The sequence below is a fragment of the Oncorhynchus clarkii genome, chromosome 12, assembly GCF_045791955.1.
Source record: "Oncorhynchus clarkii lewisi isolate Uvic-CL-2024 chromosome 12, UVic_Ocla_1.0, whole genome shotgun sequence".
NCBI lineage: Eukaryota > Metazoa > Chordata > Actinopteri > Salmoniformes > Salmonidae > Oncorhynchus > Oncorhynchus clarkii.
The window spans coordinates 56,772,857-56,797,860 of NC_092158.1; the positions used below are offsets into that span (position 1 = coordinate 56,772,857).

Here is a 25,004-nt window from a genome sequence, read left to right on the forward strand (position 1 = left end):
CAATTTATGCTTGATTCGAAAATGTGGTGGGAGGCTCCATATGGAGGCGCAATTGCGGAGCCTCCAGAGGCACGCAGAGGCCAAATCGAGCTCTGTACCGCATCTCCATGCGCCTCCCAAATGTTGTAACAATGCGGAGGGCTCTGTATTGCTCCGCATTGACATCAAACTGTTAGCTTTAAGCATCAGACAAGCTCATTGCGTATAGCTGATTTTATTAAAACACACAGGGTGTCTTAATATGGAAAAATACACCTTTAACATTTTTTAGACCAATCGATTGAAAGAACAGACTACTTTCGGTCTACCAAGAGCATGCATTTTAATAATTTTGCTTTTGCTTTTTATTTTACTGGGCTGATGGAGCTTGCATCTGATGGTCCGTCTCAGTGGAGGGAGAGGGCAGCATACTGAGGGTCCTCCTCTTAACATCTCTCCCTTTCCTGCGCTGACTGACCAAAAAGGGGCACAGTCTTCCAGCTGATGGCAACTCGAGTTGCACAGCATTTTCTGCTTCATGCACAAATTCATTTTACTCCTATGAACAGAGAAGTTTAAAAAAGTTTAATATTAAAAAAGACACAAGCCGCTAATAATAATGCAAGCCTATCGATACTTCCCTACTTATTCATTGCAGCTGCAGTGCTGGTTGTAGAGCAAGTGGAAGAAGGGAGAACCCACATTTAATGGTTTATTAAAGTGTTGACAGTGCTGAGTAAAAATTTCAACATGAACTCACTCATAAAAACAGCAGTTCTTTGCTGTATTCGTTGACAGTCTCTCTCTAGCCATGCTTTAGAAATCTCAGTTTCAAATTTGCTGTAGCTTTCTGTTATGCCTGTTACAATCTGAGCCATACGATTGGCCAGTGGTAGGTCTATAGTGCACTTGATTTGCTCCCCCTGGGAAGGCAGAGTTTGTACCTCCAGACATATAAAATGGTTCACGCATGGCAGCTGAATCGGGTGCACCAACAGCACGAGACAAAGAAAAAAACAAAATAGGAACTCAAGGCTTATCGTTCATTTTTTTTACAGAAATGTTTGCTGATCATCTAGGAATGCCTTGGAGATCAACCAGTGGATCGCGATTGACCGGTTGGTGACCACTGATCTATGTCGACCTTCTGGGTTTTTTGTTGTTGCTTGCCTTAAGTTTTCTGCTGACCCCAAATATTTTTGCAAACTGTTCCTATAGTTTATTTCTTATTCAGTGAACAAGCCAAAGCCTTCCTAGTTGCAGATTGTCTGGACTTTTCATAGGCCTTTGACTAATTCTTCAACAACTGCCACTTCCAAATTTCCGTCTGTGTTTCTGATCTTCAGACGGAAAATGGCTTGGTGAGTCCTTGTCAATGAAGTCCATGGTAGTATTGACATACTGTGCTGCCTGTTTTGGCATACGGGCTTTAGCCTTTTTAAAGTTCCTCCTTCTGGCAGATGGAAGCCCTTCATCTAGCACTGCTGTCAGCAAGGCTCTTTTAGAATGGTCAAGTTGCTTTCTCTGTTATTCTAATTTATCCTCTAGTTCCTTGAGATTAATTCTCTTTGCCTCCAATTTCTGTTGTGCTTTTAAACCTGCTTTGTCTTTTTGTTGTCCTGAGTATTTTCCCACACAGTTTTCTTCATGCTCCTCTTTTGACCTAGCTGCTCTCTGTTCAAGTTTTTTTAAAGACAGCTTTGCCTTCTTTTTCTGTAATTCTGTTCTTGTTACTGTTTTTTCCGTGCATTGGCAGGACAGAGCAGCTACATCGAAGACCGCACTCAACAAGCTATTTAAGGCCATAAGCAAACAAGAAAATGCCCATCCAAAAGTGGTGCTCTTAGTGGCTGTGGACTTTAATGCAGGCAAACAAATCTATATTACCTCATTTCTACCAGCATGTCACATATGCAACCAGAGGGGGGAAAAAACTCTAGACCACCTTTACTCCACACACAGAGAAGCATGCAAAGCTCTCCCTCGCCCTCCATTTGGCAAATCTGACCATAATTATATCCTCCTGATTCACACTTACAAGCAAAAACTAAAGCAGGAAGTACCAGTTACTCGCTCAATACGGAAGTGGTCAGATGACGTGAATGCTACGCTACAGGACTGCTAACACAGACTGGAATATGTTCCGGGATTCATCAAATGGCATTGAGGAGTATTCCACCTGTCACCGGCTTCATCAATGTGCAGCGACGACGTCGTCCCTACAGTGACCGTACATGCATATCCCAACAAGAAGCCATGTATTACAGGCAACATCTGCACCGAGCTAAAGGCTTCAACTGACGCTTTCAAGGAACAAGCTAAAGGTGGTAAGGGTAGGTAACAACACATCTGCCACGGTGATTCTCAGCGGTGCATGCTTAGTCCCCTCCTATACTCCCTGTTCACCCACGACTGCGTGGCCAAGGACAACTCCAACACCATCATTAAGTTTGCAGACGACACAACAGTGGTAGGCCTGATCACAGTCAACGATTAGACAGCCTATAGGGAGGAGGTCAGAGACCTGGCAGTGTGGTGCCAGGACAAGAACCTTTCGCTCAATGTGAGCAAGACAAAGGAGCTGATTGTGGACTATAGGAAAAGGATGGCCAATCAGGCCCCCATTTAACATCGACAGCTGAAGTGGAGATGGTCGAGAGTTTCAAGTTCCTTGGTGTTCACATCACCAACGAACTATCATGGTCCAAACACACTGAGACAGTTGTGAAGAGGGCACGATAACGCCTAATCCCCCTCAGGAGATTGAAAAGATTTGGCATGGGTCCCCAGTTCCTCAAAGTTCTACAACTAAACCATCGAGAGCACCCTGACCAGTTGCATCACAGCCTGGTATGGCAACTGCGCGGCATCCGACCATAAGGCACTACAGAGGGTAGTGCGTACGGCCCAGTACTTTACTGGGTCCAAGTTTCCTGACATTCAGGACCTATATACTATGCGTGTCAGAGGAAGCCAAAATAAAATTGTCCGACTCCAGTCACCCAAGACATAGACTGTTCCCTCTGCTATCGCATGGCAAGCGGTACCGGTCCAAAAGGCTCCTTAACAGCTTCAACCCCGAAGCCGTAAGACTGCTGAACAATTCATCAAATGGCCACCCGGACTATTTTACTTCGTTTTTACACTGCTTTAATTATCTACGGTATGCATAGTCACTTACCTGTAACCCCGCACATTGACTCAGTTACCGGTAACCCCTGTATATAGCTCATTATTATGTTCTTGTTGCTTTTAATTTTTTTCTTAACCAACAATGCAGTTCAAGAAAAGGGCTCATAAGAATTTCACTCTAAGTTTGTACATGTTGTATTCTAACATTTGATTTTCTTGACACTCTCTGCTTTTTCTCTCGGCTTTGCTCTCAACTTCCGCATTCTCTGGGAAGCACTGGCATTATATATATTTTTCCGCTGCTGCCGTCTCCCTCTGCTTGAAATGTTCCTCATTTTTAGGATACTATCAGCAAGGGACATCTCATGTCTGTTTTGTTTCATCCTTTTACACAATTGACACAAAACATCATGATTTCATTCTACCAGGTATGCTTTCATTGCAGTCAACTTTTAATTGGGAATTTTTTGGGGTAAGCTTTTAGAAATGTATGTTTTGTATGAGCATGACACTCATGTTGCGCATGGTGATGGCTCTACGCACATAAGACTGTCTTATGTAGAGCCATCACAAGTCAGCTAGTGTTCCACATTACTTTTTCCACATTTTGTGTTACAGCCTGAATTTTACAAAAAAATAATTGTCTCTGGCCTGAACATAATACCCCATAATGTCAGAGTGGAATTGTTTATTTTTTTAATTTGACAAATTAATAAAAATGAAACTCTGAATTGTCTTGAGTCAATAAGTATTCAACCCCTTTGTTATGGCAAACATAAATAAGTTCAGGAGTAAAAATGTGCTTCACACCCACCCCTGTTGCCTGCTGCACTGCTGCTTGGAATCCACCTGGTGATCTGTTCACCGTCTGTCCTGGCTTGTCGCCCCATGTCTTGTACAGATACCCGCACCACACTCCCACCTCTCTCCCGAGCTTTCGCTCGCCTCCAGCACACAGGCACTGTTGGTGCGATTGCCTCTGAACTTACAATGGCTAGCCCCAAGTTTTTTTTTTTCTTGTGCATTTTGAGATTTGCCTCATGACTCCTGCATGCTTTGTTCACTATGAACTTTTTATTGTTTACCCAACCATGGGACAGACTATGTTCCCACACTCGGGACCCAGACTCTCTATTGGCTACACTGACTTTCGGCCCCCATCCTATTCTAACCTCCAAGTCGGCTTTGTATTCATGTTACCTGAGGAACTTGCTGTACAAGATGATCTTGTTGCCAGTCTAATGCACATTCTAATGTCATAAATCAGCACTGCAGAGCTCTCCCTGTCCTATGCCATGCCTTGATTGTATTACTGTTGATGATATCTGGAAATGTGCATGTACTCCCTGGCCCACCTACTGTTGCTAGCCCCAATTCTGACTTGTGCCCTGATATCTGCTTCACTGACTTCTGTTCCCATAAAAGCCTGGGTTTTCTGCACGTTAACACTAGAAGCTTATTACCTAAAATGGATCAATTGAAAGTGTGGGTTCACAGCTTCAATCCAAATGTTTTGGTCATTACTGAGACGTGGTTAAGGAAGAGTGTTTTGAATCCTGATAACCTTTCAGGTTATAACCTGATACAGTCTTATACTCAGCTGCTCCCTCCCCAGATTTTGTGTTAAACGCTCTACAACAAAGCTTTTTTAATGTCCAACAAGCTTTCCCTGCCCTTAACCTTGTTCTGGTTGATGCTCATTTATAAAACACTCTGAGTCCCCCTTTGCTATTTGCTATTTGCTATTGTCTGTGCCCAATAATGTTTGACCCTGTTTTGGGCTGTTACCATGTTGTGTTGCTATCATGTTGTCATGTTGTGTTCCTACCATGCTGTGTTGTTGTCTTAGGTCTCTTTTGTCGTGTTGTCCTATATTTTCATTTTTAATCCCAGTCCCCGCAGCAGGCCTTTTGCCTTTTGGTTGGCCGTCATAGAATTTGTCATAAGAATTTGTTCTTTACTAACTTGCGTCGTTAAATAAAATAAAGTTAAATGGATTCTCTGTTTGTAGCAACAGTGTTGAATATTATATTTTTAAATGACTACCTCATCTCTGTACCCCACACATACAATTACAGTTGAAGTCGGAAGTTTACATACTCTTATGTTGGAGTAATTAAAACTCATTTTTCAACCACTCCACCAATTTCTTAACAAAAATAGTTTTGGCAAGTCGGTTAGGACATCTACTTTGTGCATGGCACAAATAATTTTTCCAAAAATTGTTTACAGACACAGTGAATTCTAAGTGAAATAATCACAATTCCAGTGGGTCAGAAGTTTACATACACTAAGTTGACTGTGCCTTTAAACAGCTTGGAAAATTCCAGAAAGGGATGTCGTGGCTTTAGAAGCTTATTTGAGTCAATTGGAGGTGTACCTGTGGATGTATTTCGAGGCCTACCTTCAAACTCAGTGCCTCTTTGCTTGACATCATGGGAAGATCAAAAGAAATCAGCCAAGACCTCAGAAAAAATGGTAGACCTCCAAGTCTGGTTCATCCTTGGGAGCAATTTCCAAATTCCTGAAGGTACCACGTTCTTCTGTACAAAACAATAGTACGCAAGTATAAACACCATGGGACCATGCAGCCGTCATACCGCTCAGGAAGGAGACGCATTTTGTCTCCTAGACATGAACTTACTTTGGTGCGAAAAGTGCAAATCAATCCCAGAACAGCAGCAAAGGACCTTGTGAAGGTGCTTGAGGAAACTGGTACAAAAGTATCAATATCCACAGTAAAACGAGTCTTATATCGACATAACCTGAAAGGCCGCTCAGCAAGGAAGAAGCCACTGCTCCAAAACTGCCATAAAAAAGCCAGACTACGGTTTGCAACTGCACATGGGAACAAAGATGGTACTTTTTGGAGAAATGTCCTCTGGTCTGATGAAACAAAAATAGAACTGTTTGGCTATAATGACCATCATTATGTTAGGAGGAAAAAGGGGGAGGCTTGCAAGCCGAAGAACACCATCCCAACCGTGAAGCACGGGGGTGGCAGCATCATGTTGTGGGGTTGCTTTGCTGCAGGAGGGACTGGTGCATTTCACACAAAATAGATGGAATCACGAGGCAGGAAAATTGTGGATATATTGAAGCAACATCTCAAGACATCAGTCAGGAAGCTAAAGCTTGGTCGCAAATGGGTCTTCCAAATGGACAATGACCCCAAGCATACTTCCAAAATTGTGGCAAAATGGCCTAAGGACATCAAAGCCCTGACCTCAATCCCATAGAATATTTGTGGGCAGAACTGAAAAAGCATGTGCGAGCAAGGAGACCAACAAACCTGACTCAGTTACACCAGCTCTGTCAGGAGGAATGGCCCAAAATTCACCCAACTTATTGTGGGAAGCTTGTGGAAGGCTACCCGAAATGTTTGACCCATAATATACAATTTAAAGGCAATGCTACTAAATACTAATTGAGTGTATGTAAACTTCTGACCCACTGGGAATGTGATGAAAGAAATAAAAGCTGAAATAAATAATTCTCTCTACTATTATTCTGACTTTTCACATTCTTAAAACAAAGTGGTGATCCTATCTGATCTAAGACAGGGAATTTTTACTATGATTAAATGTCAGGAGTTGTGAAAAACTGAGTTAAAATGTATTTGGCTAATGTGTATGTAAACTTCCGACTTCAACTGTATCTGTAAGGTCCCTCAGTCGAGCAGTGAATTTAAAACACAGATTTAACCACAAAGACCAGGGATGTTTTCTAATGCCTCACAAAGCTCACCTATTTGGTAGATGGATATATATTTTTAAAAAGCAGACATTGAATATCCCTTAGAGCATGGTGAAGTTATTAATTATACTTGGGATGATGTGTCAATACACCCAGTCACTATAAAGATACAGGCACCCTTCCTAATTTCACCATGAGGCCAATGTTGACTTTAAAACAGAGTTTAATGGCTGTTTTTCGAGAGAACTGAGGATGTATCAACAGTGTAGTTACTCCACAATACCAACCTAATTGACAGAGTGAAAAGGATGCCTGTACAGAATAACAATATTCCATAACTTGCATCCTGTTTACAACCAGGCATGTAAGTAATACTGCAAAAAATGTGGCAAAGCAATTACCTTTTTTTGTCCTGAATACAAGTGTTATGATTGGGGCCAATACAACCCATTACTGAGTACCACTCTCCATATTTTCAAGCATAGTGGTGGCTGCATCATGTTATGGGTATGCTTCTAATGAGTGGTTAAGGATAGGGGAATTTTCAGGATTTGAAAAAGAACATGGAGTGGTGCTATGCACTGGCAACATCCTAGAGGGAAAGCTTGTCTGTCTGCTTTCCAACAGACACTGGAAGATTAATTCGCCATTCAGCAGGACAATCTAAAACAAGGCCACATTTACACTCATTGCTTACCAAGAAGACAATGAATGTTCCTGAATGGCCTAGTTACAGTTTTGACTTAAATCTACTTGAAGATCAACAACCATTTAAGAGGTTTAAGAATTTTTGAAAATAACAATGGGCAAATGTTGCACAATCCAGGTGTGGAAAGCTCTTAGAGACTTACCCAGAAAGACTCAACGCTGTAATCGCTGCCATAGGTGCTTCTAGTAAGTATTAACTCGGGTGGGATTAATTATTATTATTATTTTTTATATTTCTGTATTTAATTTTCAATGTGCAAAAATGTCTAAACATGTTTTCACTTTGTCATTTGGGTATTGTGTGTAGAAGATTTGCGAGGTTAAAAATAATATTTAATCAATTTTGAATTGACTAACACAACAAAGTTTGGAATTAGTCAAGGGGTATGAATACTTTCTGAAGGCACTGGATATCTACCTGACATATGTTGAAGACATGCATGTTGAATGTTTTTGAAAAATGTCCCACCTCAATTTGCAACAGTTATGTAGAATGATCCACTACTTATGGGCCCTGGTCAATAGTGGTGCACTAAATAGGGAATAGGGTGTCATTTGGGACACAAACCTTCTGCTCCTCATTTATCTGTATGGATTTACAGGTCTCTGTAGATATTGTAATCATCTCTTTTTGCTTGGGGTGTACAGTCCAGGGAGGAAAGTAAGAAGCAAGCCCTGGCTGCTAAGCGTGAGAAGCGTAAGGAGAAACGCAAGAAAAAGAAGGAAGAGCAGAAGAGGAAGCTGGAGGAGGAAGAGGCCAAAGTAAAGGAGGAGGACCTGGAGTTACAGGACCAGGATCAAGACTCCTCCGAGGGTGAGCACCAATTTACCAGCTCAACCTTTACAGCCTCTAATAACCTAATCCAGATACTGACATCAGCATTGTATTGCTGTTTAAGATGACCTTTTTTTCTAGATAAACTATGTCTGTCTGCGTGACTGAAGGGATATTGAAGTCACAATTAAACAAGCTACTCACTTATTTACAGCCTGTTTTGTTTCCCTATTATGTAAACTGAAAGAAGAATGTACTGAACATGTATATAAACGCAACATGCAACAATTTGAAAGAGATTTTTTTACTGAGTTACAGTTCATGTGAAGAAACCAGTCAATTTTAACTAATTTCATTGGGCCCTAAACAATGGATTTCACATGCCTGGGAATACCCATATGCATCTTTTGGTCACAGATACCTTTAAAAAATGGGCCTCGCAATGGTTCTCAGGATCCCGTCACAGGGTATTTCTGTGCATTCAAATTGCCATAGATGAAATGCAATTGTGTTCGTTGTCCGTAGCTTGTCCGTAGCCCATACCTTAACCCCACCACCACCATGGGGCACTCTGTTCACAATGTTGACATCAGCGAACTGCTCGCCCACACAACGCCATACACATGGTCTGTGGTAGTGAGGCTGGTTGGACGTACTGCCAAATTCTCTATAACAATGTTGGGGGAGGCTTGTGGTAGAGAAATTAACATTCAGTTCTCTGGCAATAGCTCTGATGGACATTCCTGCAGCCAGCATGACAATATTTTTTTTAGCTCATGAAAAAAAAAAGTGATGGGACCAACACTTTACATGTTGCGTTTATTTTTTTGTTCAGTGTACATCTCAACTGAGAAACAGCCATCCGGCATCTTTTTAAAAATAATTTCTGTTCATTTACAATTGTAAAATAAAGGTGAATAACCTTTTCCTTCCTTGTCTCATGGTCTGTGTAGATGGCGATGTCCCTATTGACCCGCCCAGTGCTACCACAACCACCACCATTGGCATCTCTGCCACCTCCAGCACCTTCACCAACGCCTTCGGCAAGAAACGAGCCAATGTGACGACCACGCCCAGCACCAACCGCAAGAACAAGAAGAACAAGACCAAGGACTCCCCCAGCGAGCCCATCATCCTGCAAGACCCCCAGGTGGCGCTGGCTCAGCAGAAGGCTAACAAAAACAAGATCCACGGGGAGCCCAGGGGTGGCAGGGTGCCAGGTGGAAGCGACTCGGACAACTTGGACAGCACCGACTGCAACAGCGAGAGCAGCAGCGGAGGCAAGAGCCAGGAGCTCAACTACCTACCGGACCTGCCCTCTTCGTCTTCCTCCTGCTCTTCATCGTCTGCTCCCTCGGTGGTGAGCCAGCAGCCCCAGCCGGTCCCTGAGAAGAGACAGTGCACATCACTGCACAGCTCCCGAGACGACAAGATCACTGTGTCCATCTCCAAACCACACCATAAGTAAGTGGCTAGTCTTTTTTGCTCAACTGCTATGTATCCAAACTAAAAATATAACCTTTTGTTAGTCCTTTAACTATTATACTGCTGTAGTGGTTTGTTTTCTCTGGCTTTAGTGAAAAATGTAGAAAGGACACATGCAGGATTCTTCCATCTGAATTGTTTTAGGTACACCGCAGGGTTCTCTTAAGTTTATTATTCCGTATTCTTTCTTCTCAGAATCCATGACCACATAAACGACTTCACGCCCAGTTCCCTTCCCTCCTCGTTCAGAACTATTTCACTGCCAGTCATCTCGCCCGTCAGCAAGATGAACCTCACCAGCCCCAAGAGGGGCCAGAAGAGAGAAGAAGGCTGGAAGGAGGTGGTGCGAAGGTGAGTTGGCTCACAGGAATGTGCCTCAAATCAAACAGTCGCTACTGTTGTTACTGTTATGCATAAAGACAGGAGTACAGTATATCCCTGTTTAGCATCTCCGGTGCTTTAGTTTGTAATGTATAACAATCAACTGCCACTTGTATCTACTACATAGTTGTGGAATGTAAAGACATACAGTGGGGCAAAAAAAGTATTTAGTCAGCCACCAATTGTGCAAGTTCTCCCACTTAAAAAGATGAGGCCTGTAATTTTTATCATAGGTACACTTCAACTATGACAGACAAAATGAGGGGAAAAAATCCAGATTATCTCATTGTAGGATTTTTAATGAATTTATTTGCAAATTATGGTGGAAAATAAGTATTTGGTCAATTACAAAAGTTTATCTCACCACTTTGTTATATACCCTTTGTTGGCAATGACAGAGGTCAAACGTTTTCTGTAAGTCTTCACAAGGTTTTCACACACTGTTGCTGGTATTTTGGCCCATTCCCCCATGCAGATCTCTAGAGCAGTGATGTTTTGGGGCTGTTGCTGGGTAACACGGACTTTCAACTCCCTCCAAAGATTTTCTATGGGGTTGAGATCTGGAGACTGGCTAGGCCACTCCAGGACCTTGAAATGCTTCTTACGAAGCCACTCCTTCGTTGCCCAGGCGGTGTGTTTGGGATCATTGTCATGCTGAAAGATCCAGCCACGTTTCATCTTCATTGCCCTTGCTGATGGAAGGAGGTTTTCACTCAAAATCTCACGATACATGGCCCCATTCATTCTTTCCTTTACACGGATCAGTCGTCCTGGTCCCTTTGCAGAAAAACAGCCCCAAAGCATGATGTTTCCACCCCCATGCTTCACAGTAGGTATGGTGTTCTTTGGATGCAACTCAGCATTCTTTGTCCTCCAAACATGACGAGTTGAGTTTTTACCAAAAAGTTCTATTTTGGTTTCATCTGACCGTATGACATTCTTCCTGATCATCCAAATGCTCTCTAGCAAACTTCAGACGGGCCTGGACATGTACTGGCTTAAGCAGGGGGACACGTCTGGCACTGCAGGATTTGAGTCCCTGGCGGCGTAGTGTGTTACTGATGGTAGGCTTTGTTACTTTGGTCCCAGCTCTCTGCAGGTCATTCACTAGGTCCCCCCATGTGGTTCTGGGATTTTTGCTCACCGTTCTTGTTATCATTTTGACCCCACGGGGTGAGATCTTGCGTGGAGCCCCAGATCGAGGGAGATTGTCAGTGGTCTTGTATGTCTTCCACTTCCTAATAATTGCTCCCACAGTTGATTTCTTCAAACCAAGCTGCTTACCTATTGCAGATTCAGTCTTCCCAGCCTGGTGCAGGTTTACAATTTTGTTTCTGGTGTCCTTTGACAGCTCTTTGGTCTTGGCCATAGTGGCGTTTGGAGGGTGACTGTTTGAGGTTGTGGACAGATGTCTTTTATACTGATAACAAGTTCAAACAGGTGCCATTAATACAGGTAACGAGTGGAGGACAGAGGAACCTCTTAAAGAAGTTGTTACAGGTCTGTGAGAGCCAGAAATCTTGCTTGTTTGTAGGTGACCAAATACTTATTTTCCACCATAATTTGCAAATAAATTCATTAACATTTCTACGATGTGATTTTCTGGATTTTTTCTTCCCCTCATTTTGTCTGTCATAGTTGAAGTGTACCTATGATGAAAATTACAGGCCTCATCTTTTTAAGGAGAACTTGCACAATTGGTGGCTGACTAAATACTTTTTTTGCCCAACTGTAGGACACATATATATTAATTGAATTGCTTTTGTGTGTTTTCTCAGGTCAAAGAAGCTGTCGGTGCCTGCCTCTGTGGTGTCTCGGATCATGGGCAGAGGTGGCTGTAATATCACTGCCATTCAGGACGTGACCGGTGCTCACATCGACGTGGACAAACAGAAGGACAAGAATGGAGAGAGGATGATCACCATCAGGTTAGACCAGCCAATTTGTCTACTGCTTTCACAGAACAGTCTGTCAGTATATCATAGTCATTTTTACTGTCTGACACACACCTGCTTTTCTTCCTTCTGGTCTTTCAGAGGTGGCACAGAGTCGACTCGACACGCCGTGCAGCTGATCAGTGCCCTGATCCAGGACCCAGCCAAGGAGCTGGAGGACCTGATCCCCAGAAACCACATCCGCGCACCTGGCACCAGCACCAAGATTGGCTCCACCTACACCACCTCCACAGGGGCCACCAACACTACGGCGGCCGGCTCCAAGGGCCTGGCATCGGTGTTGCCGTCGTCCGCTGTGTCCTTCCAGTCGTCCTCTGTCTCTCAACAGGGAGGGAAGATGGGGAAGAACCTGTCTCCCGGAGTGAGGCCCCCTTTTGTTTCACTTCCTCTGGCATACTCCAACCCCCACCTGGCCCTGCTGGCCGCCCAGACCATGCACCACATCAGACACCCGCGCCTGCCCATGGCACAGTTCGGTGGCACCTTCTCTCCGTCGCCCAATACCTGGGGCCCGTTCCCGGTGCGTCCCATCAGCCCCGCCAGCACTAACAGCTCTCCCAAGCACAACGGGACCACTGCTCCCCGGCCCTTGCCTGCCTCCACTGTCCATCCAGAGTACACAGCCCCTACCTTTATAGCAGGCCCTGCAGCCACCGCCTCTCCCTCCAGATCTGCACCCTCTGGCACCCCCATGCCCTCCTCCATCAGGAAGCAGATATTTTCTGGCGAATCAAAGACGGCCAGCATGGCAGTGGTCACCTCGACCTTGAGTGGTGCGCCCGCTACGCAGGTGGGCACTGCACCCCCCACCACGCCCTCTACCCCACCCTCCCCTCCTGCGCCTATCGCCCCACCTGCACAGCAGCTACCCATTTCCAAGCTAGAGCCTGCTGGCTGCGCCACGCCTGGTAAAGAGAAGTCCCCTCCAGACTCAGCGGCACCTGTCCAACGTGGAGCATCTGAAGGCTCCAACTCCACCGGCCCCATGCACTTCACAGCTCCCACTGCTCCACCACCACTGCCCTCACAGCAGCCAGATAGCCGACAGCAGCAGCTGTCCCTCCCCTCCTCCTCCAGCACAGAGCCCAGCTTCCGGGCCGCCCAGCCTCCCTGCTCCCTCCTGCCCACGTCTCGCTCTGCACCAGCAGGGGGCAGCACGGTCACACACACCAGCAGCACTTTACCTCACTACGCATCGCCTGCTCCCTCACGCATGCAGCCCTCGGCCCAGTTCTACCCCATGGCAGCTGGGGCATCTCTACAGGAGCACCAGTCTGTATTTGTACCCTCTGGAGCATCTCAGGAGCAACGTCAGAAACCACAGCAGCAGCATGCCAGCCAGGGCATGGCAACCCCCTCCATGCAGCAGCAGATGTCCTCCAACATGGGCATGATGAACGGCTCCCAGATGCACATCCACGGGGGCAAGGCCCAGCAGCTGCCCCCCAACTACGGCCCCACAGCCCTCTTCAACCATTTCAGCAGCATGTTTGACAGCAACCAGGTGGGCAACAACCAGGTGTGGGGAGCATGTCACCTGCCTGCACGGACCCCTCCTGAGCAGCCCTACACCGCTCCGCCGGCCTATATAGGGGGCATGGGACAGATGGAGAACTTGGTGCCCCCTCCTGATGGCTCCAAGGCACCAGGGTACCGCTGTAACACCCAGAGGATTGTCACCAGTCCAATCGGTAAGCAACAAGGACCATAAAGACTCCACCACACACAGTCATAGCCCATAGCTCCATGTAGTCTAACTCCAAGACAATACTTTTGTTCCATAGAAACAAAAATTCAACTGATTCCACAAACCAGTACTCTTCACATACATACATACATACATACATACATACATACATACATACATACATACATACACGCACGCATGCATGCATACAGGAACTGACAAACTAAGGAAACGCCGACATTAAAGTGTCTTAATAGGGCGTTGGACCACCACAAGCCACCAGAACAGCTTCAATGAGCCCTGGCATAAATTCTACTAGTGTCTGGAACTCTATTGGAGGGATGTGACACCATTCTTCCACAATAAATAATAATTAGTTATTTTGTTGATGGTAGTGGTAAATACTGTCTCTGGCGCTACTCCAGAATCTCGACGTAAGGTTTACATCGTTTTCATGCTCATCAAACCATTCAGTGACCACTTGTGCCTTGTGGATGGTTGAATTGTCATTTACCTTGCCCTTTGAGGGGTTGAGTGGACCTAACCCATTCAAAGAAAATACACCATAGGAACCAGAACCCTAATTTATTTACTCAACCGCTTCCTTTATTTTGGCAGTTACCTGTATATAGACAGACTAGTTCAGTTTATCACAGTGGTTTGTGCCTACATAATTTAACCGGGTCAGTTGAACTCTTTGTTTCAGGAATGCACCCAATGGACCCGTCGGGAAACTCCATCTCTTCGTCTGCTGCGCTGACTAGCTTCGCCACCAGTATCTCTTGCAGTCCAGTGTACCTGCAGGGTCCAGCCTCCGTGGGCACGCCCTCCTTCAGCCGCCAGCACTTCTCTCCTCACCCCTGGAGCGCCTCCACCTCCTGTAAGAACACAACACAGCGAGAGGAAACAGGGCCGTTGCTTCATAGATGTTCTGTTCCCCCCCCTGTTTTTTGTTTTTTTGTAAACAAAGTACATTAGCTTCGTTGTCTACTGTCAAGGTGGGGACACCGAGACAGTCACTTGGTAAAATAATGAAAGTAAATGTAGCCAAATCAAATGATTTAATGTGATTTTATCCTAAGTATTTGATTAATCTAACATTTGGAAAGTTAACAAGCCAAGCCTTTGCCCCTCCCTCAGGTGAGTCCCCAGTGCCCACTGTGACGTCCGGGGGCTCGTCCCCCCTCTGTGCGTCCATGGTGACCCCGGCTCTGATTCAGGCGAAGCCCAGCAGCAATAGCCAGCAAGACCGCAAGGTGCCCCCTCCCATCGGCACCGAGCGCCTGGCACGTATCCGCCAGACGGGCTCCGTCAACCATGCCATGCTCACTGCCAGCTACACACCGCCTGTGGGACAGGGGGGCATCTGGTCCTTCGGAGTGGGCAGTGCTTCTGGTGAGTGTTCAGGGGGAAGGTGGATGGGGTTAGTGCACAATGGATAGGTGTAGACCTGATCGTCTTAACTTCAGAGTGTTTTAAGATGTTTCTTGTAAAGGTTTTGGAATGTATTGTGAATGTCTTCTGTGTAAATGTTTTTTTTTTAACATGACAATTAACTCTCACACCATCCCAAATCTCAGTCCTCCCCTCTTACCCTCCACCAGAGGCGATGTCGGGCTGGTCTCAGCCCCTGATGGGCGGTCACGTGATGCACCAGCAGATGCAGGAGCAGAGTGCTTTCTCCCAGCACCAGGCCATGGAGCGGGACGACACGGGCATCGTGAACCCCTCCAACACTTTCCATCAGCCCATGCCCACCAACTTTATGGACTTCCCAAAGGTAACGGACACAGCTAAGTAGTTGGTGCAAAGATCTCCTGGTGCGAATGATCCTATGAGATCTATCACAAAAACAAAATGTTTACCACTTCTCTCTCTTATTGTCCTTTCGAGGGTTTGCCAATATCAATGTATGGCGGGACGATGATTCCTCCCCACCCACCTATGGGAGAGGCCCCCGGGGGCCCCGTGTACAACGGGCTCCATAACGCTGACCCTGCCTGGAACCCCATAATGAAGGTTGTCTCTAACTCTGCAGATAACTCAGACTCCCAGCAGGTAAGCACTCTCATAAACATTCTTCACTTATTTTCACCATTACTCAGTCCTCACTGTTGTGGTTTTGTAGCTAAGTGAGGAAAACTTGTCGTTTTAGGTCTGGCCTGGGACTTGGGCCCCGCACGTTGGGAATGTGCACCTGAATCATGTCAACTAAACACGCGGCCATCAAAGCATAGGACCAGTAACAAGACTCATACACGTTTAAGAGAACCAGATAATTACATAATATTCAACGATATTAACCTAGGGAGTGTCCAGAAAGGAGGAATTGGATGGTTGGACACCATTTTGATGTGCCTAACTAAAAAGACAAATCCAGTGTGGGCTGTAATGTGTTTACCAATGTCTATGAACAAACCGATTTGCCTGTTCAACAGGATCCATTCTCTGCGTAGTATAGCCATTATTTTGACTTTAAAAGCCCCACATGAATTGTTCTTGGTCTGCAGGGCTCTACGGGACTGTACGCTATTTATACTCAGCCCAAGAATTAGGTGATAACATAAAGAGAGAAGTCAGACCTTTTAGAGTGGTAAATACATGTATAATTGTTTACATACTAAAAAGGGTTCAAATGAGAGTACATTTCATGTCGTATAGTGGCTCTACTTTATGTAGCCTGTATTAATGTGAAATATTTACCTTAATATTCAATAAAAAAGACGGAACTGTACCATCTTCGCCTTTCTATTCTTATTGCATTAACGTCATGACATACACCTCATAATTCTCCAGACACTTGTTGATTTGAAGTGCCCTTGGTCTGTCTTTGTTTAAGTAGTAGACTAATAGTGTCATGTTTACTCATGATGATGTCATCACTCACTGACTGCATGTTCTGGCAGGGGGTTCTGTTTATCATCTTGCAACTGTCTTGCATGCATCAAGAAGTTTCCACAAGAGACTGCAATCTGGCAATTATTTTACATTCAATAGAGCCCCACCAGCAATAAATTGTCTACCCCGATAACACCCAAAAACTCAGTATGTTTTGACAGTATCTCGTTATCCTGTTTAAATGGATTATGGCTCAACAGGTAAGGCTGAAGATGTTTGAGTAACTTTTTTTTCCCCCTTCTTCAAAACAACCAAGATTGACTGGGAATGACATTTTAATGAGCGACCACTGTCATGCAATCTGAGAAAATAAAAGCCGTCTTGGTTGATATAACACTTTGAATAACATTGTCACGACGTCACATAGACAAATAAATAGGTGACATTAATCAAACTTTATTTCCTAGTCCTCATTTACACAGTACAATTAAATCATGGGACTTGGTTCATTTCCGTTCATACTGAATCAACAATGTTATTGTGAGCTGTAAAATGTATTTTAGCTCCGTTGTATCATACAGTAGTAGTAGTAAGGTGTGATTGCGACACCGAAACTAAACCATGCCTCTCATCAGTAGCTTTTTCATAAACACCTGCACGTGGCTCTCAGCGCATATTGAGTATATTAATCTTGAAGTGGTGTGTGTCTCCCAGCGGTCCCGTATTTCCAAACATACTTTCGAGTTGGCGCAGCATTAGTTGACTAAAGGCCAGAGTTGACATTGATCTGCAATAATTTGGCCAGGCTGTTTTTGTTTTGGAACTTTTAATTGCTTTTATATAACTTATTTGTTTATTCATCGACTTTCTGCAATGTCTTCTAATTGTAACCGCAGTATAGACCTTACTGCTCTATTCCCAGTAGCTTTGAGCAGTCGAAAGACTGGTCTCAGCTGCCCGACACCTACCATCAGACGCCCGGAGGCACTCTGTTCTCCACGACTCCTGGAGGTAAGTTACGCAAAAATAACGGAATTCTGCCGAATACTTGTCATATAGAACAGGGGCGTCATGCACCACAAAAATCCAAGGGGGGCACAAAGTAGGTAAGGATGGCTGGAGGGGGGGGGGGGGGTGCTTTGGAGGGTTTTTTTCCTAAACATTTTCCCAACACCTGAAACGGACATAATCATATGCTTAATTCTATGTTAATATCTTTCTGCATATCTAATCATACCTCTTGAACTATATATGATTGGTGGCTCTATTTTAAAATAAACAAAATATGTTTTTCTGCTAAAATCTGAGTCGAAGATTGAATGTGTGTTATTTAATTATTACTTGCTTTTCTAAATTTATCTACCATAAGCTGCCTCCAATGTCACATCCAACCAGCCTCACATCCGCAGACCACGTGTAATTTCGCCAGCCCAGGACCTCCACATCTGGCTTCTTCACATGTCTGGGGAGGGTGTAGAGTATTGCTGTCTGTGATAAAGCCCTTTTGTGGGGAAAACTTGGCTGGCCTGGCTTCCCAGTGGGTGGGCCTGGCTGTCATGTGGGCGGACCTATATGCCCTCCAAGGTCCACCCATGGCTGCACCCCTGCCCATTTATGTGAAATCCATAGATTAGGGCCTAGTTTATTTATTTCAATTGACTGATTTCCTTATATGAATTATAACTCAGTAAAATATTTTAAATTGTTGCATGTTGTTTTATGTTTTTGTTCAGTATAGTTATCTGGGCTAGTTCAAGCCATCTTCCTAAAATTGCTATGTGGCAAGTAGTATTACAGAGAAACAACGTTTGTTTAAACGGGACAAATCTGAGGGGGCATGATTTCTCAGATATTGAAAAACACACTGGAATGTACTGTAGCTACTAGTTTGGAGAATAAAGTGCCTTGTGCACCAGTGCCTAAAGATAGACCTCAGGAACACTGTGCTGATTCTGTCATTTTTTTAGGAACTTATGAACAGTACTTAGTCCTATTGCATGAAATGCACTTTTACCTGTTTCCATAATTTTAGCAGCATTCATCCAATTTCGTGGTGGCCAATTCTCGTTCTCATTTACAGCAATGATCTGGGGCCATGCGTGTGAGGAGGATGAATCAGTCGGCAGCCTTTCAGAGAGAACTGAGGGAATTAACTGTATGACAACAGGTATATGTTGTCTACTCCCTACTCCCTTTGTTCAGGACACACTGCAGTCTCAAGAGTTGGGTTGCATGACATGTTTTCCCTGCCTTTTATGACCAGATACAGTCAGTGCCTTGAATCTATTCTATCGCGCCCAAAAAACCTGCTCCTTTTACTCTCTGTTCCGAACGTACTAGACGACCTGTTCTTATAGTCTTATCCTACTCCTCCTGTTCTTCTGGTGATGTAGAGGTTAATTCAGGCCCTGCTGTGCCTAGCTCCATTCCTACTCCCCAGGTGCTCTCATTTGTTGACTTCTGTAACTGTAAAATCCTTGTTTTCATGCATGTTAACATTAGAAGCCTCCTCCCAAAGTTTGTTTTATTCACTGCTTTAGCCCACCCTGCCAACCCGGATGTCCTAGCCGTGTCTGAATCCTGGCTTAGGAAGACCACCAAAACCCCTGAAATTTCCATCCCTAACTATAATATTTTCCGACAAGATAGACCTGCCAAAGGGGGCGGTGTTGCAATCTACTGCAGAGAGAGTCTGCAGAGTTCTGTCTTACTATCCAGGTCTGTACCCAAACAATTTCAGTTTCTACTTTAAAAAATCCACCTCTCCAGAAACAAGTTTCTAACTGTTTCCGCTTGCTATAGACCACCCTCTGCCCCCAGCTGTGCCCTGGACACCATATGTGAATTGATTGCCCCCCATCTATCTTCAGAGTTTGTGCTGCTAGGTGACCTAAACTGGGACATGCTTAACACCCCGGCCATCCTACAATCTAGGCTTGATGCCCTCAATCTCGCACAAATTATCAATCAATCAATTATCACCCTCATAGATATCATCCTAACCAACTTGCCCTCCAAAAACACCTCTGCTGTTAACAACCAAGATTTCAGCGATCACTGCCTTATAGCCTGCATCCGTAATGGGTCTGCGGTCAAACGATCACCCCACATCACTGTCAAACGCTCCCTAAAACACTTCAGCGAGCAGGCCTTTCTAATCGACCTAGCCCGGGTATCCTGGAAGGATATTGACCTCATACCGTCAGTAGAGGATGCCTGGTTATTTCCTCATCATCTTAAATAAGCATGCCCCATTCAAAAATGTAGAACCAGGAACAGATATAGCCCTTGGTTCTCTCCAGACCTGACTGCACTTGACCTTCACAAAAACATCCTGTGGCGTTCTGCATGAGCATAGAATAGCCCCCGTGACATGCAACTTTTCAGGGAAGTTAGGAACCAATATACACAGGCAGTTAGGAAAACTAAGGCTAGCTTTTTCAGGCAGAAACTTGTTTCCTGTAGCACTAACACAAAAAGGTTCTGGGACACTGTAAAGTCCATGGAGAATAAGAGCATCTCCTCCCAGCTGCCCACTGCACTGAGGCTAGGAAACACGGTCACCACCGATAAATCCACCATAATTGAGAATTTCAGTAAGCATTTTTCTACGGCTGACCATGCTTTCCACGTGGCTGCAAAATCTGGACCCCCTACAACTCAGCCGGGCTAGACAATCTGGACCCTCTCTTTCTAAAATGATCTGCTGAAATTGTTGGCAACCCCTATTACTAACCTGTTCAACCTCTTTCATATCGTCTTAAGATTCCCAAAGATTGGGAATCTGCCGTGGTCATCCCCCTCTTCAAAGGGGGAGACACTCTAGACCCAAACTGCTACAGACTTATATCCTACCCTGCCTTTCTTAGGTCTTCGAAAGCCAAGTTAACAAATAGATTACTTACTGACCATTTCGAATCCAACCGTACCTTCTCCGCTATGCAATCTGGTTTCAAAGCTGGTCATGGGTGCACCTCAGCCACACTCAAGGTCCTAAATGATATTATAACCGCCATCGATAAGAGACATTACTGTGCAGCCGTATTTATCGACCTGGCCAAGGCTTTTAACTCTGTCAATCACCACATTCTTATCGGCAGACTCAACAGCCTTGGTTTCTCAAATGATTGCCTCGCCTGGTTCACCAACTACTTCTCTGATAGAGTTCAGTGTGTCAAATCCGAGGGCCTGTTGTCCGGACCTCTGGCAGTCTCTATGGGGGTGCCACAGGGTTAAATTCTCGGGCAGACTCTCTTCTCTGTATACGTCAATGATGTCGCTCTTGCTGCTGGTGATTCTCTGATCCACCTCTACGCAGACGACACCATTCTGTATACCTCTGGCCCTTCTTTGGACACTGTTAACAAACCTCTAGACAAGCTTCAATGCCATTCAACTCTCCTTCCGTGTGGTCTCCAACTACAAGTAAAACTAAATGCATGCTCTTCAACCAATCGCTGCCTGCACGTGCCCACCCGTCTAGCATCACTACTCTGGACGGTTCTGACTTAGAATATGTGGACAACTACAAATACCTAGGTGTCTGGTTAGACCGTAAACTCTCCTTCCAGACTCATATTAAGCATTGCCAATCCAAAATTAAATCTACAATCGGCTTCCTATTTCGCAACAAAGCATCCTTCACTCATGCTGCCAAACATACCCTCGTAAATCTGACCATCCTACCGATCCTCGACTTCGGCGATGTCATTTACAAAATAGCCTCCAACACTCTACTCAACAAATTGGATGCAGTCTATCACAGTGCCATTTGTTTTGTCACCAAAGCCCCATATACTACCCACCACTGTGACCTGTATGCTCTCGTTGGCTGGCCCTCACTTCATTACTCGTCGCCAAACCCACTGGCTCCAGGTCATCAACAAGTCTCTGCTTGGTAAAGCCCCGCCTTATCTCAGCTCACTGGTCACCATAGCAGCACCCACCTGTAGCACGCGCTTTAGCAGGTATATCTCACTGGTCACCCCCAAAGCCAATTCATCCTTTGGTCGCCTTTCCTTCCAGTTCTCTGCTGCCAATGACTGGAATGAACTGCAAAAGTCACTAAAGCTGGAGACTCCTATGTCCCTCACTAGCTTTAAGCACCAGCTGTCAGAGCAGCTCACAGATCACTGCACCTGTAAATAGCCCATCTGTAAATAGCCCATTCAACTACCTCATCCCCATACTGTATTTATGTACTTATCTTGCTCCTTTGCACCCCAGTATCTCTACTTGCACATTCATGTTCTGCACATCTACCATTCCAGTGTTTAATTGCTATATTGTAATTACTTCGCCAGCACGGCCTATTTATTGTCTTACCTCCCTTATCCTACCTCATTTGCACATACTGTATTTAGACTTTTTCTACTGTATGTTTGTTTATTCCTTGTGTAACTCTGTGTTTGTATGTGTCGAACTGCTTTGCTTTATCTTGGCCAGGCCGCAGTTGCAAATTAGAACTTGTTCTCACCTTGCCTACCTGGTTAAATAAAGGTGAAATAAAAATAAAAGTGCCAAATGGGAAAAGTACAGACCTCGCAGACCTTTTCTATGTAGCCTGCACTAACCCACCTTGGACAACTATTGTGCACAAGAATACCTCATGGTCTAGACACACTGCTGCACCTTGTGACTTTTGTAGAGTCTCCTGGTACTACTGTCCGTGTTTTTACTCTGAGACAGACACTTTATGCCCTTGGTTGTTATCGCAGAAACCAGGATCATCTGACAAAGATCCTGCTGGAGTGTCGGAATATACCAATCGCACGCACCCCCCCCCCATGCTGCTTCCCCCATATCACCGGGGTCGCGGTGTTGGCCCTGCACCCTCTGGGCAAGCTGAAGGAGATGGAACAAAGACATCTCAGGTAAGCCCTTATACTAACAGTGACTACTGAATGTCCCATGAGACCCACTAGCCTCTTGCCCTAGCCTGGCCTCTTGGTCACCTGCTCTCCCAAACACCTGACTCCTTGCCCACATGGTTTTGTAGCAGATATAGTATGTGCTTGGAACAGGTTCTCTCTTGTTTTGTTCTTAGAAGTGGTGCAGGGACAGTAAATTAAGTAATTGCACTCATTCGTTTCATGGTGCATTTGTTTATATCCTAATATAAAAATACAGTATCTCCTTGTCATTGTCACTTGTCACTAGATTTACTCTATTGTGCATTCATATGTTCTGATGTCTCGCCTTCCTAACTTGCCTCATTTTACTGTCTCCTTAAATTTCACTAATAAAAAGGAGCGGACTGGTGGCTTGGTTAAGGCCGATGTCAATAAGTACTTTATTTCAGATAAGGATGCAGGCTACTTAGGCCTGTTGTCATCAGTGCAGTGTGTATGAGGTGGCAAATGGCCATACTCTCACCTAGTGTGCAAACCAGTCCGTTTGCGTTTAAAAAAATACAATAAAATTGTACCAGCATTAGACCAAGTTTCAAGGTGAACCGCTCCATGAGAAAAGCAAACATATGTCAAGCTGCTGGCCAAGCCTTGTGCTGCATATCTTGTGACCACTCCATTTAGGTTTCATGCACAGGAAAGGGCTATAGCTTCTTGGAAGTTCAGGAAAGGAAATGGCCCCAAAGCTGACTTGTGTTCTCTCTTCTGTTCCTACAGCTGATGGTGTCCAGTTTGTAATTGACATCTGAACCTACTCATCCAGACCAGCTCTGTTGGAGAAATTGTTTTCCGTTAAGACCACTGGGTGGTCTCTACTGGTCAGTGGACAGAACACTCACTTTATATTTCCTTCTGTTTCATCCTGGTGGATGATTCAAGAACCGTTAAAGGCTCAGTTGACCTGAGGCTAGAGGAAGAATTCTGGGTAAATTTTAAGGGTGGCTGTATTCAGTCTGCTAACTGTGCCAAAGAGGTTAACTCATTGTTCTGCTGATTTTATCTGATGTACTTATCCGATGTACTTTTTTATTCTGTACACTAGGTACTTTATGTTTTTACAGGATTAATTCATGTATAATTAGTTTTGTTCATGGGAACAAATATTTTCAAGTTGCATTTTCATATGTGGTGTGTGGGTAGGCAGCTGAGTATGAGGTGTTCTAGAGATTTCTTCAATTAATCTCTGGGCTCTTTGACAGTGTGTGCTGTTCAGCTGCAGAAAAAAATAAATGAAAGAAATGAAAGAAAGGAAAAAGTTAAGGGTGCTTTGTGTGGTTTTAGTCATCTAATTGTTTGAAAAGACATGGCAATGGCCCGAGAAGGGTGGCGTTTATGTGGTATGTTTTGAAGTAACTCATTGCCAATGTATAAAGAATTAGTTTAGAGTAGGGATCAACTAGATTCGGCTGCAGGACAATTTTGTTCCCACGAACAAACCTATTTTACAAAAACGTAATAATTTCAAACCTTGCTTACATTTGTATACGATCACATATCTCTGGGTGGGAATACTTTGAAACAGATTTTCAAAATTAAAATCACTTGCAGCTGATATGCTGGTGTTTTTAGTCTTATGTCCAACAAAACAAATATATATACAGTACCAATCAAAAGTTTGGACACACCTACTCATTCAAAGGTTTTTCTTTATTTGGACTATTTTCTACATTGTAGAATAATAGTGAAGACATCAAAACTATGAAATAACACATATGGAATCATGTCCTAACCAAAAAGTGTTAAAAAAAAATCTAAATATTTTAGATTCTTCAAAGTAGCCACCCATTGCATTGAGGACAGCTTTGCATACTCTTGGCATTCTGTCAACCAGCTTCATGAGGTAGTCATCTGGAATGCATTTGAATTAACATGTGTGCCTTAAAAGTTAATTTGTGAAATTTCTTCTTAATGGGTTTGAGCCTTTCAGTTGTGTTGTGCCAAGGTAGGGGTGGTATACAGAAGTTAGCCCTATTTGGTAAAAGACCAAGTCCATAGTATGGCAAGAACAGCTCAAATACGCCAAATGACAGTCCATTACTTTAAGACATGAAGGTCAGTTAATACGGTACATTTCAAAGTTTCTTCAAGTGCAGATGCAAAAACCATCAAGCGCTATGATGAAACTGGCTCTCATGAGGACCGTCACAGGAAAAGAAGACTCAAGAGGATAAATTCATTAGCGTTAACTGCATGTCAGATTATCGCCCAAATAAATGCTTCAGAGTTCAAGTAACAGACACATCTCAACATCAACTGTTCAGAGGAGACTGCGTGAATCAGGCCTTCATGGTCGAATTGCTGCAAAGAAACCACTAAACGACACCAATAAGCAGAGGAGATTTGCTTGAGCCAAAAAACATGAGCAATGGACATTAGACCTGTGGAAATCTGTCCTTTGGTATGATGAGTCCAAATTTGAGATTTTTAGTTCCAACTTCCGTATCTTTGAGACCCAGAGT

General features: G+C 44.3%; 1 protein-coding gene and 1 pseudogene across 6 annotated transcripts in view; both read left to right on the plus strand.

Moving 5' to 3' along the window:
- LOC139420850 (ankyrin repeat and KH domain-containing protein 1-like) overlaps positions 1-16,530 on the plus strand; it is a 56,774-nt gene extending 40,244 nt beyond the window's left edge. For 4 of the 6 annotated variants that reach the window (XM_071171204.1, XM_071171205.1, XM_071171207.1 and 1 more), the window contains exons 25-34: positions 8,164-8,329; positions 9,244-9,754; positions 9,971-10,126; positions 11,935-12,084; positions 12,193-13,802; positions 14,505-14,678; positions 14,939-15,193; positions 15,379-15,578; positions 15,692-15,856; positions 15,954-16,530. In XM_071171204.1, the coding sequence (XP_071027305.1) occupies positions 8,164-8,329; positions 9,244-9,754; positions 9,971-10,126; positions 11,935-12,084; positions 12,193-13,802; positions 14,505-14,678; positions 14,939-15,193; positions 15,379-15,578; positions 15,692-15,856; positions 15,954-16,013 (3,447 nt within the window). In that variant the 3' untranslated portion in view covers positions 16,014-16,530. The remainder of the gene's footprint in view (positions 1-8,163; positions 8,330-9,243; positions 9,755-9,970; positions 10,127-11,934; positions 12,085-12,192; positions 13,803-14,504; positions 14,679-14,938; positions 15,194-15,378; positions 15,579-15,691; positions 15,857-15,953) is intronic. The other 2 variants (XM_071171206.1, XM_071171209.1) reach the window with 1 other exon arrangement.
- Positions 16,531-17,509: 979 nt separating this feature from the next.
- LOC139422094 (eukaryotic translation initiation factor 4E-binding protein 3-like) lies at positions 17,510-23,294 on the plus strand (annotated as a pseudogene).
- Positions 23,295-25,004: the final 1,710 nt, after the last annotated feature.